A 15,449-nucleotide genomic window follows, 5' to 3' on the forward strand; every position below is an offset into this window, starting at 1 on the left:
AATTTACGCCATCTCTCCCCCACAACTTCCTGTTGTCTCCTGCACTGATTTATAGCCTGCAAGCCCCCTAGGCCCTCTTAAACTCTGCAGAGCCCTGCACAATGATGGAGGTCTATTACTTGTGAAGGATGCTCTCTCTTCACAAGGATGAAGCACCAGGCAGATAGGTCTGCAAGTGGACCAAATTTATATGAATCCCCCCGACTCCCTAGCCTTGCCTCAGTTGCATCCTGTGTTTTACATCGGGGTGGATAGCCCGTGTTTCTCCTGACTCCCACTTGCCTCAGCTAGCAGGGTCTGGGATGAAGAACTGTAGTCCCAACAATGTCTGGAGGAATCCAGGCTCCCTTCCCGTTTTAACTGGTAAGCTTGGTGAGGCAGGGACAGAGTAAAGCAGCACCATGCACATTAATGCTGCTTTAGTTTTGTCTAATTTCAGCAGAGAAATTCAGCAGAATCCGAGTATTCACAACATAAAGCTGCCTGGCGATACTCACATCTTCCAGGGGTGTAATAGACGCACTTTCACCTCCATAGTAAGCATTGCGATCCATGTGCAGAACCTTCTTCCCATTCACCGACATGATGCCAGACAGAATGCATTCCTGTGTAAGAGAGAAACAACCGGCAACATTAAACCAAGGGAGCCCTCGGGTTTTGCTCTTTCATTCACGATCTACCAGCGCTTCCAATGGAGGTGGTGGTGATGGGAGAACCACTACCCTGTGCTAAGTGAAACTAAGAAGGTGGCTGTTGGAAGAGGCAACTTGTCCAATTACTGCAACAGAAAATGCGGACGTAGGAACAGAAGACTAGCACTGGAAGCAACTGGGGAAAATTGCCAGCTGTTATTTATTAACTAATGTCTTGAAGTAAACCTGTATCAAGGTGGTATCCTGTCAGCAGGTACTCCTCTATAAACTGGAACACAAAGCAATCTGAAAGCCTGAAAGCTCTGCACTCCCGGATCTGCAAACAAAAAACCGACCGGTGCATTAAAGCCACAATGCTGGGGAAATTTGCAGAAGAGTGCAGAATATGTTTACTTGGGCAGGTCCTTTTCAGAGCTGACTTCCGTGCAGCAAGTGAAAGCTACTGCCAACCGGTTAAGGCGTGACAACTATACCATCCGTCTGCTAAGCTGGGAGAACAGCTTTTGCTTTACAATCGACACTGAGTGGTAGACTGCACTGTTTTGGACGAACATTTCCACCAAGTAAAGCACAGCCAAGCCAGACTTGCTCAAATATTCCAAAACATATTTCAGTAGCTTGACACATCAGCCTGCCAACGCTGCACAGCTACCCAGCCCAAAGCAAGGGAGGATTCCAGAGGCGTGGCTCTGTGGGCAGGCGAGGAGAAATCGGCCACATGCCCAGTCACTTCCACTTCCTTTAGCAACCGACATCTTCAAGTTTAGCTCGGGCTTTTCCCTGCCTCCACACGGAACCTAAAGCAGGAAGCCTGGTGGTCATGCTTGGGGAGAAAAGCAGAGAAAGTGCAAAGCCAGATTTGCATGTGCTGCTGCAAGGCAGTCCCCACATGACTTCTCTGCCTTAGAATACTTCAACAGCACCCAGATAATGAGTAAGACTGTGCTGTCAGGAGCCAAAAGAGAATGCAGAGAAATGGGGAGGGCTATACGTCTCTATTGCCAGCCACATCTGCCTGGAACCACTCTTCCCTTTCTCTGGAGAAGGGACAGCCCCCCCCTCTGAATTTACACCCTTAATTATAGTGTATGTTCTGGGTGTTCAATGTAAGCTGCTTTGGGAGCCAACTTGATTGAAAAGCTGTGTACCTGAAGCCCAGTGTCTTCTAGTTTCTTTGAAAGTATCTAAGCCTTTGCACAGAAGTCCTGCCCTGAAGCTACTACTTTTATTGCCAACCAAAGAATTTTAAGCCTTTGAGAAATTTGGATCCATTATCCCCTCTTCACCACCAACATATTTTCGAGAGGGCACAGCAAGGGTTAAACATGGCAGAGTCCGTCAGTGCTGTTAAGTTAGCATTAGGCAAGCAAGATCCTGCCTACACGTTCTTGGTTGGTTCAGTGCCCGGTCTCAAACTTGAAAATCTAGATTTACTCCAGGATAAGATGCCCCAAACTTAACTGCTGCAGTTTAACCTATTGTAGTGCCTCAATTTTTTCCACAAGAGTCCATTTCTCCTACTTGGTTCAGGGCAGCTGTAATAAGTAGAGATACTATTCCTGGTGGTACTAAGAAAGGCATCCCCAACCTGCAGCCCTCCAGATGTTTTGGCCTACAACTTCCCAGGACCAGTGGTCAGGGTTGATGGGAACTGTAGTCCAAAACATCTGGAGGGCCGAAGGTTGGGGGTGCCTGTGCTAAGAGGATGCCAGGAAGCAAAATGGCTTCAACAGCTCCGTTACTAGACTAAGTACTTTGAAGTAGATTTGCTGAGCCAAAAGCAACTTGCAAACAGGCTAAAATGTTTTCAGTTAAAAAGTGGAGCTAGGCTTGTAATTAGGACTGATCCTAGGGCAGTCTATATTCTAACTTTACAGCACATGCTACAGGTTAGATATTTTAATGCTTGCTTATATTCATCCAATGCCTTCCACAATTACAAGCAAACACAGAGCTTGGTCCTAAGAACAGAGTAATATTAGGAGAGCAACAAAATTCACTGGAAGAAGCTGCTGGAGGAAAATTCAACAAACAAACAAAAATCACTCAGCAAGACATGATAGCAGCTCTCAGGCAGCTCTCTCTTGTGAAAGAAGTCAGAGTTCCTGTTCTATTTGTTTGCCAACAGCATCGTGGCTAGTGGGTTTTACAGGTAAAGATGGATGGATATACCAGTTTTAGATAGAGCTTCCTTTACACCAAGGGCATGAGATAAAACGGTTATTGAGGTTAGCCGCACAAGCAGGAAGTTTCCAGGCAAGTGGGCTGCTTGTATGACAAAGGTCCGCGGAAGAAACAATGGGACTGGTACATTCCTCAACCCAAAGCCACAGCACTGGATTAATGTTACTACTGTGAGAGGGATTAAGGCTGCAATCCTAATCCTATTTCCCTAGATGTAAGCCCCACTGAGTTCAACAACACTTGCCTCCCACTAGACGTTGTTAGGATTGCACTATAGATCAGTTGACTCCCAACTGGTGGTCCACGGACCCCACTCAGGGGGTCTGTGGCATCATTCACATAACAGAAACTACACAAGAGGTATCAACATTTTCAAAAGGGTCCATGGTTTGGCTTTTGAAAAGGAGGAGGTTCACAGTACTTAGCTACTTGGGATCCACGGCTGTAGATTATTAGCTAACCTATGGGCCTCCAGGTATTGTTGAACTACAACTCCCATCAGCCATGCTGATAGAAGTTAGCCCCTCCCCCATTATACACAGTTGCATTGGGATCCCTTCTCACAAACAAGGAAAAGTAGTTGGTTTTCTGCTAATTCAGCTAAGGAGCAACAGTCAGGACAGGATCCTGCCATATGCTTCTATTGACTTATCTATAAGTACTAGCAAAATAGGAAATCACTTCAACAACCTACTATACACCCAAATGCAGAGGGGGAGCAAAATGTAAACTACTAACATTTATATTTTGAACACATCTTGTATCTGACAAGCTGTGGGATCAACAGCACGTACACTGCTAATCCCATTTAAAAATTATCTGCAAGCCCGCATCACAGTTTAAGTTCTGACCGGATTTCTTCCTTTGTAGCTGACAGGGCCAGTTATATGAGGTTCTCAGATCTTTAGCAAATACTCCAAATGCCACAAGTTCCCCATAAAGGAGAAGCACAACATAGTTGGGAAGGGGAAAACATATAGATAGTCCGGTGAATACTACACACACGGTTGCATCATGTTGTAGCTACAATTACAGTCATACCTCTTGTTATGTTTGCTTCAGTTTAAATCTTTTCAGGTTTCGTCTTGAGGTGACCCAGAAGTACTGGGAAGGGTTAGTTCCGGGTTTCGCCGCTCGTGCATGCGCAGACGCTCAAAATGACGTCACACGCACGCACAGAAGCAGTGAATTGTGACCTGCGCACGCGCGGGTTGCATTCTGCTCATGTTGTGAGCAGGGCTCCAGAACGGATCCCGTTCGCAACCAGAGGTACCACTGTACACTGTGCAATCTTTGACATATGCCAATGTCACAGGTAGGACTTTAGTGGAAATGTGGGCACCACAATACCAGCCATCATGGAGCTGCTGGCATCCAACAAAAACTCCAAGACCATCTGCATGACATGGTAACATGGCACTATACCGCCAGGTGAAATAATGACTGCTTTTGGTGCAAAACTGTTGCAGCAGCAGTTGCAGTTTTTACTAGGAGGCCCCTCTCTACAACTCAGAAGGGTTCTATTTGGTCTACTGCTGAGTTGGAACCAAATACTCAGAATGCATTTTGCAATCTGTTGAATGAAACATGTGTACGTACAACTTTGGGTAGGTGTGCATAAGCACAGGGTTCCCTCACAGACCAGCCAGAATGGGAGCTTGAAAGGCAGGCTATATAGACATTTTGCCCAGAATCAAGATAAGCACTGTAGCTATTTGTTGTAGCTCTGTATTTTGTAGAGTGATTTCTAAGTTTGCATCAGGGACTTCTAGTCGAGAGTTTATATGCTTAAATGGGCTTTCAGCTTTTTGATCGCCACAGTGTGTGTGACAATGCTGAGATCTCCAAAGTTGAGAAGGCGGCTGGGGGACTGCTTGACTGTTGTGGACCTGGAGTAGCCCAGTCATGCAAGGCCAAAACGGCAACCTCACCAGGAACAGTGAGTAGAAAGGGAGCCACACATGGACATGCTAGAATGTTCTGCCTCCTTTGGCTACACAGTGGCCCATGCCTGCGGCAAAGAGACAGGAACCTGGCAAGCTCAAATCGTGTGGATCTCTGTACTTCACACACAACTGTTTATGTAAGCTGGCTCTCTTCTTCCTGTTGGAGACAGATGTGTTGGCTACAAAACTCATTCCCTGACCAACAATGTGTTTATAAAGTTTATTATGTTTCACTGGGCTGCCGGTCTAGCTGCAGTGACGTCCTCCACTTCCAAGTAATGCCACCAAACCAATGAACCTGCAAGTCAGTAATCTGTACTACTGCGTATCGTTTATGCAAGAATGCTACTGCTGAAGTCTCTCTCTCTATCCATCAAATGTAGCAAGTGTTGTTTGAAGGACACTGTGGTCAGATTCTTGCTACTGAAGTGGCAATAAGCTTCCTGAGGCACAACAAGCATTCCAGCCTAGATCTGCAGCCCATGATCAAACATCATGATTTCAGTCCTGAAGACCACAACAAAGCATGATGCCTAGAGATGTAGAACTTAAGTAACCTTTGTCAAGAGTTGCCTTAGGGAGGTTTGAATACTCACGATGGCCTCTCTTGCCAGTGTGGCTGAAATCCCACTCTTATTTTCTTCAGTTGTTTTCAAGGTAAGCCTCTATAAAAACTAGTGAGAACTCTGAGCAGCACTGTGAACTAGTAACACTACATAGAGACGTGCAGTTTTTAAAACTGGTAATCGTCACCCTAAGCAGCAGCACTGCTCCTGGGGTGTAGCAAGAACATGAAGACACATCAAAAGTTTGAGGCTCAAATCAAATACAGAACTGGTGAGCAAATGAAGGTCAAATTGCCAAGGAGGAACTACGCACAGATTGCAGAACAGTATTGCACCATTCCCAAGGTTTGCAGTTGAGGCTTACAGGCCAGTTACATCTCCCCATTTCCTCTTAAGGAAGCTGCACAGAGTTCAGGCTTGCTCCCAATTGTGGTGAGTTTCACCCCTTTGAAATATTTCCTACTTCAGATATCTGAAATTTGACTGCTGATGGACTTTAATCTAGATTCAAGTTTCAGATCTGCAAGGAACTAACTGGGTAGGCCTGGCAAATTATCTACCCCCTCCCTCCCATTCCTGTTCAACCACTCCTAAGAACTAAAAGTCATATATAAATGTTTTAAACGCAACAAAGAACAGGCTCAGGGGCAAGAAAGATTTAAGAGCTTTTTGCACCTTCATAAAAGGCTTTAAATGAAGTGCAAGGAATAGGGTTATGTTACTGCACAATCCGATTCCTTGGCCCATTTGAAATACTGTATGCTGTAGTAGAACTAAGCTTTGCTAATGCAAAAACTTCTTAGTTAAGATTGACTGGTTCAGTTCTTTATAAAGATGCCCAGTTTACTGACAAAGCCAACAAAATAGGGTATTTCAAAGCTTGAAGAGTGTTGGCTGAAAGCTCCAATGTGTACCTGTTTTCAGTTCCAAGATAAGGAGTTTAAGAGTTGACTGACAGCCCAGATTTCAGACATGCAAGCTTCATTATGCAGAACAACTAATTATTTTAAGTGTATATATCCTGTTTAAACACAAGGCTTTTTTATTTATAATAAATGAAGTGAAGTGTCAGATACTTTACTTAGCTGCAATTTTTGGTCAAGGAAAGCCGTTTTGTCTAAAGTGTTCATACCCAACAAAACCCTTAAGTCTTTCAAAGTCAAGCTCTGCTAGACAAGGGACAATGAGGTTACAGCAATTAAATCTTGTAAACAGATAAGTGAATGCAAGGGTTCTATCTGCTAGAATTATGCTGAAACATTTTCGTTTGTCTCATTCAGCATTTCCTTAGAAAACAGAGGAAACCACAAGCAAGCTATGTCCCAAGAGGTCAAAATTCAGTCCAACATGCGCCCAAGCATGAGAAAGGGCTTTCCTGCCACATACATAGACAGAAGCTCATAGTGCAGCTTGAACAGCAGCCTCTGAGCTTTCTCCATGTGTTGTTCACTTGTTTCTGGATGGCAGGCCTGTATTAATGCACATGGCAAAATGAATGCCACTGGGTAACTAACCTGAGCCCAAGCAGACTCCATTTATTACCCACGCCCTTCTTTCGGCAGTCTGCAATCATGACACACAGCTGGTAACCACAGAAGCACTAAAACACTGGAAACACACACAGCTCTTAGCAGAATTACACCCAGGGGCCTTCAAAGTCAGAGAGGAATGCAAAGCATGTTTCACAGCCAAAACGCAAAAATCTCTTGTTCTATCCCTCCAAACGAGCAAAGCTTTGGAAAACAAAAGCAGGAAAAAGCTGGCTTCAACAATCACAGGAAGCACGCATTCATTCAGAGCCATATTTAATTTCTCCCCTGAACAGAACAATGCCTTCTCTCATCTTATGTCTTGCCATCCATCATTTGTTCAGAACTGATATCTACTGCAAGAACTGAAATTGGTAAGCCATCAGTGGAAGAGGGGGAGAAAAGCCATTTTATTAGAAGAACACACACAGGGTTGTTGAAAGATCAGGTGACTGGTCTACACTGTGACTGCCACCATTTAGATACGAGGCTGCCACCATTTAGATACGATGCCCTATACAGCAACTTTCAGGCAGTTCCCCATTTCAGATCATAAAAGGCTACAAAAAGTCATCTTCTCAAAACTCACCCACCTGCAGATTATGGTGAACAGTAGCAGGGTTGTTTTAAATGCCAGCTAAAATCCAGCTTCCCAGAACCCAAGTTAACCCACCAGTGACAATTAGAAAATTGGTTTGCTACAAAACAATAGAGGCTAAAGCCTCCTATACCACGTCAAATTCATATTCCAGCATCAAGCCACCTCAAACATGGAAGACAGCATTATTGCCAAATTAAGGCAAACATGCTTTTTTGGGGAGGTGCTGACCATCGATTCCCTTTCACAGAAAGGGTGTCCAAGCGAGAAGATTGTGTCAATTTGAGATTGTAATCCCCAAAGGCAATGACAACTTAAAAGGGTAGCGGTAATCAGCAAGGCAAGAATCAATAGTTGAGAAGCATGATTTATTCCTCCCCCAAATTTAAACAAGCTCCTCCTCTTGTCATATTAGCTGATGTAAATAGTTCAGTTTGTGGCAAGAGCTCAGTTTATGACAAGCACCAAGTGAATAAGGATTAAGATGTTACCTGGCTATTTGGAAGGAAGACCCTTCTTTCAAAGAGACTAGCCACAGGAAAGAGTGAAGGCAAGGTGCTGGGCTGGGCAGGGGAGAGCAAGGACACCACTGAAAGTGAAGTTTCAAGGGGATACTAGACAGTAGGAAAGGAGGACAGGGCCATAGCTCAATGCCAGAGCCTCTGCTTAGCATGAAGAAGGTCCCAGATTCAATCCCAGGTATCTCCAGATGCCTCAAACCCTGGAGAGCCATTGACAATATTATGCTAGATGGACCGAGGACCTGACAGGGCAAAGAGGAAAGCACCATAAAAGCAAACCAGAGAAGTAAGAGGATGAAGGAGCTAACAATCAGGTAAGGGTCAGGAGATAGATGTGATCTGGGAAGAAGAGAGAAGCTACAAACATTCTGAATGGGAAAAGGAGTCAAGGCATGTAAGAAAGGGCTAGGCCTGGGGAAAACATAACAGAGCCAGGCCTAAAGGAAAGAGTCAAACAAGAACTAGAGGAGATGTCATGTGACTCAGGCAGGAAGGTAGGGCTGTAAAGCAAGAGCCAATGGTTAAATTCTTGGACATGTGAGATCAGGGTTTGAAATACATGTTCAAATCTCTACATAGTCTTGAATCAAACTAGGAAGTCTTGGGTCATTCAAAAAAATATGTAACCCACTTTTATCCTACATAAGTAGCACAAAGTGGCCTATCAGTTCCTTTCAGGGTGACTGAGTAGGATTTAAGACAGGCTTCCTCAACCTCGGCCCTCCAGATGTTTTTGGCCTACAACTCCCATGATCCCTAGCTAGCAGGACCAGTGGTCATGGATGCTGGGAATTGTAGTCTCAAAACATCTGGAGGGCCGAGGTTGAGGAAGCCTGATTTAAGGTCATGTATGCTGCCCTGAAGGAAAAGCAGATGCATTTTATGAAAATGGAACAGAGATGTAAAGAAATGTTAAAAGAAAAGGACAAATTAACATGGTTAGAAGACGTGGTGAGCACTGTGAAACCACAGAGATGTGCGTCAAGTATGGAATTAAAACAGTGGTATCCGAGGGGATGACCTTGATCTTTCTGGAGCAGTAACAAAGAGGATTTGGTATGAAGAGAACAGAGGATGAGAACAGAGGCAAAGAGGGGGGTCATGAGAGAGAAGGAGTAAAAAGGAGGATGAAAAGAAAATAGCAGTGCCATGACTGGGAGAATTAAGTAGTAAGACAGTGGTAAAAAAGAAAAGCATGTGTAATAAAGGGAAATATAGGGGAAATAATTAACATGACATTTAGAGGCAGTCAAAAATAATAATAAAACAAAGCCCAAAGGCTAAAAGAAAATGGTAGGGGGATGAAACAAAGGGGAGGAAAGGACATAAGGGAAGAGACAAGGGCAAGAAATTAAGAATGCCACTTGGAGGGCAAGAGGGCGCCAAGTAAGAATGTGACAAAATATAATCAGTGCCCTGAAGAAAGGGTCATGGGATAGGTGAGTGGGAAGGGAGACATGCACAAGGTAAGTGAGAGGTGACAGGGGGCTGAATTGAGAGATTTCATTTCAGGGAAGCACTGTTACCAAAGATACCTTGGAAAAGGGATGGGGACAGAACTGGCAAGAGCAATATGGGGTGGCGAATCAGAGGAGCAGTGGAGTGACACCTGCAGAACATGGCACCGCTGACAAATAAAGGGGATGTCACTACTACTAAGACTGGTAGGGGAAGAATGCCAGGTAGAAAGGAGTACAATGGCTAGGCGCTCTTCGCTGAATAAAGATGCACAGCAGGTGAGCTCACATAGCACATAGTTAACTTATGGAATTCACTGCCACAAAATGGGATAGCAGGCTTGTTGGTTTTTGATATCTGATGTAGATTTATTTCAATTTCGTTGTTCAGTATGGGACAATGACAAAAAAGATTATCGTATCGTATGTGGTTAATGGTCATCACCTTAAATGGCATTAGACATGGAGGCCTATCAACAGCTACAGATCAGGAAGATTATGTGGAGCTTCCATGCTCAGAGGCAGCAGGTTTCTGCCGAAAGAAACACCAGGAAAGGATTATTGCACTCAGATCCTGATTGAGGGCTTCCCAAGATGCATTTGGTTGGCTATAGTGAGAAATAGGATGCTGGACTAGATGGGCCTTTAGTTGAAGAGCAATACTTCATGGGTGGCTACAGCCAAGGATAAAGGTAAAGGTAAAGGGACCCCTGACCATTAGGTCCAGTCGTGGCCAACTCTGGGGTTGCGGCGCTCATCTCGCTTTACTGGCCGAGGGAGCCGGCGTACAGCTTCTGGGCCATGTGGCCAGCATGACTAAGTCATTTCTGGCAAATCAGAGCAGAGCACGGAAACGCCGTTTACCTTCCCGCCGGAGTGATACCTATTTATCTACTTGCACTTTGACGTGCTTTCAAACTGCTAGGATGGCAGGAGGAGGGACCAAGCAACAGGAGCTCACCCCGTTGCGGGGATTCGAACCGCGACCTTCTAGTCCTAGGCTCTATGGTTTAACCCACAGCGCCAAAAACCAAGGGTGCCTGGTGCCCATGGGGGACTGGCAGAGTGGAAGGGAGGGAGGCCAACAGTAGGTGGAGCCAGAGATAATGAAGAGGCGGAGCCTAGTGATTCTGGTTTGGTCCCTTCTGTTCCCTGCTGAATTCTACAAAGGCAACACTGAGACTAAAGAGGAGGAAGCTAACAGTCAGTGAGTGGGCTGGATGCCAGTAAGACTACGAGCAGGAAGGGGCTGGCTGTGGGCAGAATGAGGTCTGTGGGGCAGGCAGCGTCCCATTTGTGCTAATGGGCCAGCCCTGGGGGGGGGGGGCAGGAGCAAAGGTAAGTGCCCCCAGAAGGGGAGAAGAGGGACACGCATGCAAAATGGGCAATGGGAGATTGGAAGCAGCACTGAGACGTGTGAGCTGAGTTATGATAGGACAAGAAAAATCAATACACCTAGAGAAAAGAAGGCCAGCGTGGAATTGTCAGGAGAGGAAAAAACGCATTAGGTTAAGGCAAAGGCAGCAGCGACCCCTAAGGAGAAACATGGGGGGGGGGGGGGGAGAGAAAGAAGAAAAAGGAAGAGGGGCACAACAGTTAAGGTGGGGAGATTGAAGCTCTGGACAAAGATGGCACAGATTCAGCGAGAGGAGCAAATTAAGGCTTGGGTTTGTTTGCTTTTTTAAAAAAAGAAAAATAAGGAGCAAAGCCTGTAATGGAGGGAGATGAACTGAGACAGGGCAACCGTTGGAGGCGACCCCCACCCCCCAAAAAAATAAAGCGCCCCCAAAGATGGACAAGCGGCTCTTTCTCCCCCCAGCGACCCAAAAATGCAAATGCCAAACGACCCAGAGAAGGCAGCCCTGTGCATGGAAGCTTTTTTAAAGTGTAACGTTTTATTCTGGGTTTTTTTTATACGTGCTGTAAGCTGCCCAGAGTGGCTGGGGCAACCTAGTCGGATGGGCGGGGTAGAAATAATTAAAGTATCGCGAGGAGAAAGAAGTTAAAAGGCGTGGAAGGAAATAGAAGGCGGGGGGGGGAACCTTTGGATCCAGTGACATTTGGCGGGCAGTACCAAAAAATAAAAATCCTCAGGCATATTTCGTATGTAAAACCATTACATTATTATTATTATTATTATTATTATTATTATTAATGTTTTAGTATGTTTTTTACGTGCTGTAAGCCACCCAGGGTGGCTGGGAGAACCCAGCCAGAAATAATAAAAATTATTACGATACAATAATCTTTATTGTCATTGTCCCATACAGAACAACGAAATTTTAAAAATCCACATCAGACATTCAAAACCCCTGCTAGCCCAGCCTGGTTAACCCCCTGGAAACTCTGACACCCCATAATTAAATACAATATACTCCCATAAAGACCTTACACTGCGTTTAAAATCAAAAATCGCATTTGGATAGAAACTGTTTCTCAGGCGGCTGGTCCTAGTCTCCTATTGTCGTTATTATTATTATTATTATTATTTTGTTTTTTCCTGCTGGGTGGGGGGGGGGAGAGAAGGAGACACGTCATAGGGCGTCTGTGTGAGGAATATATAAAATAAATGAGGGAGAAACCCGACCAAAAAGCTGAGGTGATTCGTGAGGCGGGGAGGCCGCGAGGGGCGAGGAAGGGCGGAAGAAGGCGGCGAGGAGGGCGGCCTGTCGAGGAGGCCTCTCCCCGGCCCCGCTCACCGTCAGGCCGGTTCCCAGCACGATCACGTCGTACTCCTCGTTCATGGCTGCGGCGAAGAGGAGGAGGCGGCTGCGGCTGGAGGTGCTGAGGAGGCAGAAGGAGGGCGTCGTCGTCGTCGTCGCGCCCGCGGAGGCCTCGGCTCCTCTCTCCCCGCGGAGGCGGCGCTGCTGCAGCAGGAGCGGCGGCGGCGGCAGCGGCTGCTGAGAGGCCTGAGGGCGGCAGCAGTTTGCGGACGTCCAGGAGGAGGAGGAGCAGAAAATGGAGGCGCCGCCGCCGCCGCCGCCGCCGGGGAGAGAGCGCGCCAGAGGGGCGGGGCCTGCGTCGTGGCGCGAGCCGGGTTGGCGGCGGCGCCGAGGGGAGGGCGGGGCCGGGGCGGGGCCTCCGCGGCCGCCCGAGGGGGAGGAGCCCCCCGGAGCCCCAATCTCCTCCATCGGAGAGGCGAGGGCGGGAAGGGAGGGGAGGGGGGCGCTGGCCGGAGAGGGAGCCCGGATTGGTCCGCCGACGCGAGGGAGGCGTCAGTCATCCGGATAGGCCCGCCCCCCGCGCGTCCCCATTCGCTGTCGGGGGGAAAGGGTGCGCCCCCTGCCGGGGGACCGGTGGTGATCGCGCAGGCGCAGAGGCGCGGGAGAGGCCGCTTGCCCTTCGTCGGGCTTCCGCAGCAGAAAAGCGTGGCGGTTTTTTTTTGTTTTGCAGTATTATTGTTATCTTTGTTGTTGTGATCCTTGGGTGAAGGAAGGTTGTGGTTGTTGTTGTTATTATTATTATTATTATTATTATTATTATTTATTTTATTTTATTTTATTTTATTTTATTTTTTATTATTACATTGTTGTTGTTATTTATTATTATTATTATTATTTATTTTATTTTATTTTATTTTTTATTATTACATTGTTGTTGTTATTTATTATTAGTATTTATTGTTATTATTTTTTTATTAAAACAGTAGTGATGTATGGCAGTGAGAGCTGGACCATAAAGAAGGCTGATCGCCGAAGAATGGATGCTTTTGAATTCTGGTGCTGGAGGAGACTCTTGAGGGTCCCATGGACTGCAAGAAGATCAAACCTCTCCATTCTGAAGGAAATCAGCCCTGAGTGCTCACTGGAAGGACAGATCCTGAAGCTGAGGCTCCAAGACTTTGGCCACCTCATGAGAAGAGAAGACTCCCTGGAAAAGACCCTGATGTTGGGAAAGATGGAGGGCACAAGGAGAAGGGGACCACAGAGGACGAGATGGTGGGACAGTGTTCTCGAAGAGACCAACATGAGTTTGACAGTGGACGACAGGAGTGCCTGGCGTGCTCAGATCCAGGGGGTCACGAAGAGTCAGACACGACTAAACGACCAAACAATAACAACAACAAATGTGCATAGGATTCTACCCTAAGGCACGTTGTGATTTTAACAGTCTTAGGCACATCTGCATCTCCACAGGGTCCTGCAATAAAAGCCTTGCTCACAATCTTGACCAGGCTTCCTCAACCTCGGCCCTTAGTAAAAACCTTGGTAACCAGTAAAAACCTTAGTAATAATAATAATAAATGAAGTAACTGAAAAGCTTGGTGCCTTTTCACGACGACGCCTCTAACCAGCTGCCCGCTGGTGGAGCTCCGCTGCCCCCTTTCCACAAGTGCCCCATGCTTTGGGGCCTCCTGCAATCCGGTTGCTTCAGACTTCTTGCACAGAAACTAAGCAGCGGAAAAATATGAATAGCCAATTGAGGGATGAAACACACCAGCTGGCCTCAATGCAAAAAAGAGAGAGAGAGAGAGAAGAGAGGGGGAATTAGGTTTGGGTGGAGCTCTCAAGGGAACTTTGCTGATTGATGCAAGATTCTCACCCAGAGCACCTCTTTCTTCCTTCTCAAGCTCCCCTCCTCCCCGCCCCATTCAGATTTCCTGTGAGCAGCTGGAAAGAAAAGAAAAAAAAAACACTTGAGCACTGCTACCCTAACTGCCAAACATTTCTGAGCATCGCCAGCAGGGAGTCGGGTTGTAATGCAGTTTGCAAAGACCCGGACGAAGGGGCAGGCAGGAAAATGAACGGCCTACATTTTTGGGTGGTTTTTTGCTCTTTTGCTGGGGCTGCGTGATTAAAAACCAAAAACCAGTTGGGTTGTAAAAGCAGATCACTAAGGCCCCATCTGCAGTATACAGTGGTACCTCGGGTTACATACGCTTCAGGTTACATACGCTTCAGGTTACAGACTCCGCTAACCCAGAAATAGTGCTTCAGGTTAAGAACTTTGCTTCAGAATGAGAACAGAAATCGTGCTCCGGTGGCACGGCAGCAGCAGGAGGCCCCATTAGCTAAAGTGGTGCTTCAGGTTAAGAACAGTTTCAGGTTAAGAGCAGACCTCCGGAACGAATTAAGTACTTAACCCGAGGTACCACTGTACAGCAATATGATGATGCCATAGTTACGGCTTTCCCCAAAGAATCCTGGGGGTTGTAGTTTGTTCAGGGTTCTGGGAGTTATTAAGAGATTCTCTACTCCAGGGGTCAGCAAACTTTTTCAGCAGGGGGCCGGTCCACAGTCCCTCAGACCTTGTTGGGGGCTGGACTATTTTTTAGGACGAATTCCTATGCCCCACAAATAACTATAGCTGTCAACTTTTCCATTTCTTGTGAGGAATCCTATTCGGAATAAGGGAATTTCCCTTAAAAAAAGGGAAACGTTGACAGCTATGCAAATAACCCAAGAGATGCATTTTAAATAAAAGCACACATTCTGCTCTTGTAAAAACACCAGGCAAGCCCCAAAAATAACCCAGAGATGCATTTTAAATAAAAGGACACATTCTACTCATGTAAAAACACGCTGATTCTCGGACCGTCCAGGGGCTGGATTTAGAAGGCGATTGGGCCGGATCCGGCCCCCGGGCCTTAGTTTGCCTACCCATGCTCTATTCCCTTCACAGAGCCTCTATTGCCAGAGCTTCCCGAGAAAAGGAATTGAGTGTTAAGCCGCTCTGGGAGGGAGGAAAGCTAGCAGCTATTTAAAAAAATAAAAAATTAAGAGAATGACAGTGAACTTTCTAGCAGCTTGTTGGTGGACTGACCTGTTGTCTGACTCGATGATTACGATGATGCTTATAATACAACGGTACCTTGGTTCTCTAGTGATGTATGGAAGTGAGAGCTGGGCCATAAAGAAGGCTGATCGCTGAAGAATGGATGCTTTTGAATTCTGGTGCTGGAGGAGACTCTTGAGAGTCCCATGGACTGCAAGAAGATCCAACCTCTCCATTCTGAAGGAAATCAGCCCTGAGTGCTCACTGGAAGGACAGATCC

At 46.4% G+C, this 15,449-nt stretch overlaps 1 protein-coding gene and 1 long non-coding RNA gene across 2 annotated transcripts in view; both read right to left on the bottom strand.

Annotated features, from left to right (window-relative positions):
* GDI2 (GDP dissociation inhibitor 2) overlaps positions 1 to 12,370 on the bottom strand; it is a 28,226-nt gene extending 15,856 nt beyond the window's left edge. Inside the window, exons 1-2 of the mRNA XM_081023184.1 lie at positions 12,154 to 12,370; positions 498 to 605 (exon numbers count right to left, since the gene is read on the bottom strand). Of these exons, the coding sequence (XP_080879310.1) occupies positions 498 to 605; positions 12,154 to 12,198 (153 nt within the window). The 5' untranslated portion in view covers positions 12,199 to 12,370. The remainder of the gene's footprint in view (positions 1 to 497; positions 606 to 12,153) is intronic.
* Positions 12,371 to 13,045: 675 nt separating this feature from the next.
* The window catches only part of LOC308486534, a 154,725-nt gene continuing 152,321 nt past the window's right edge, over positions 13,046 to 15,449 (bottom strand). The window contains exon 2 of the long non-coding RNA XR_013991135.1: positions 13,046 to 14,976. This is a non-coding gene — a long non-coding RNA (uncharacterized lncRNA). The remainder of the gene's footprint in view (positions 14,977 to 15,449) is intronic.

Source organism: Podarcis pityusensis (assembly GCF_964106645.2).
Source record: "Podarcis pityusensis genome assembly, chromosome: 10".
Lineage (NCBI taxonomy): Eukaryota > Metazoa > Chordata > Lepidosauria > Squamata > Lacertidae > Podarcis > Podarcis pityusensis.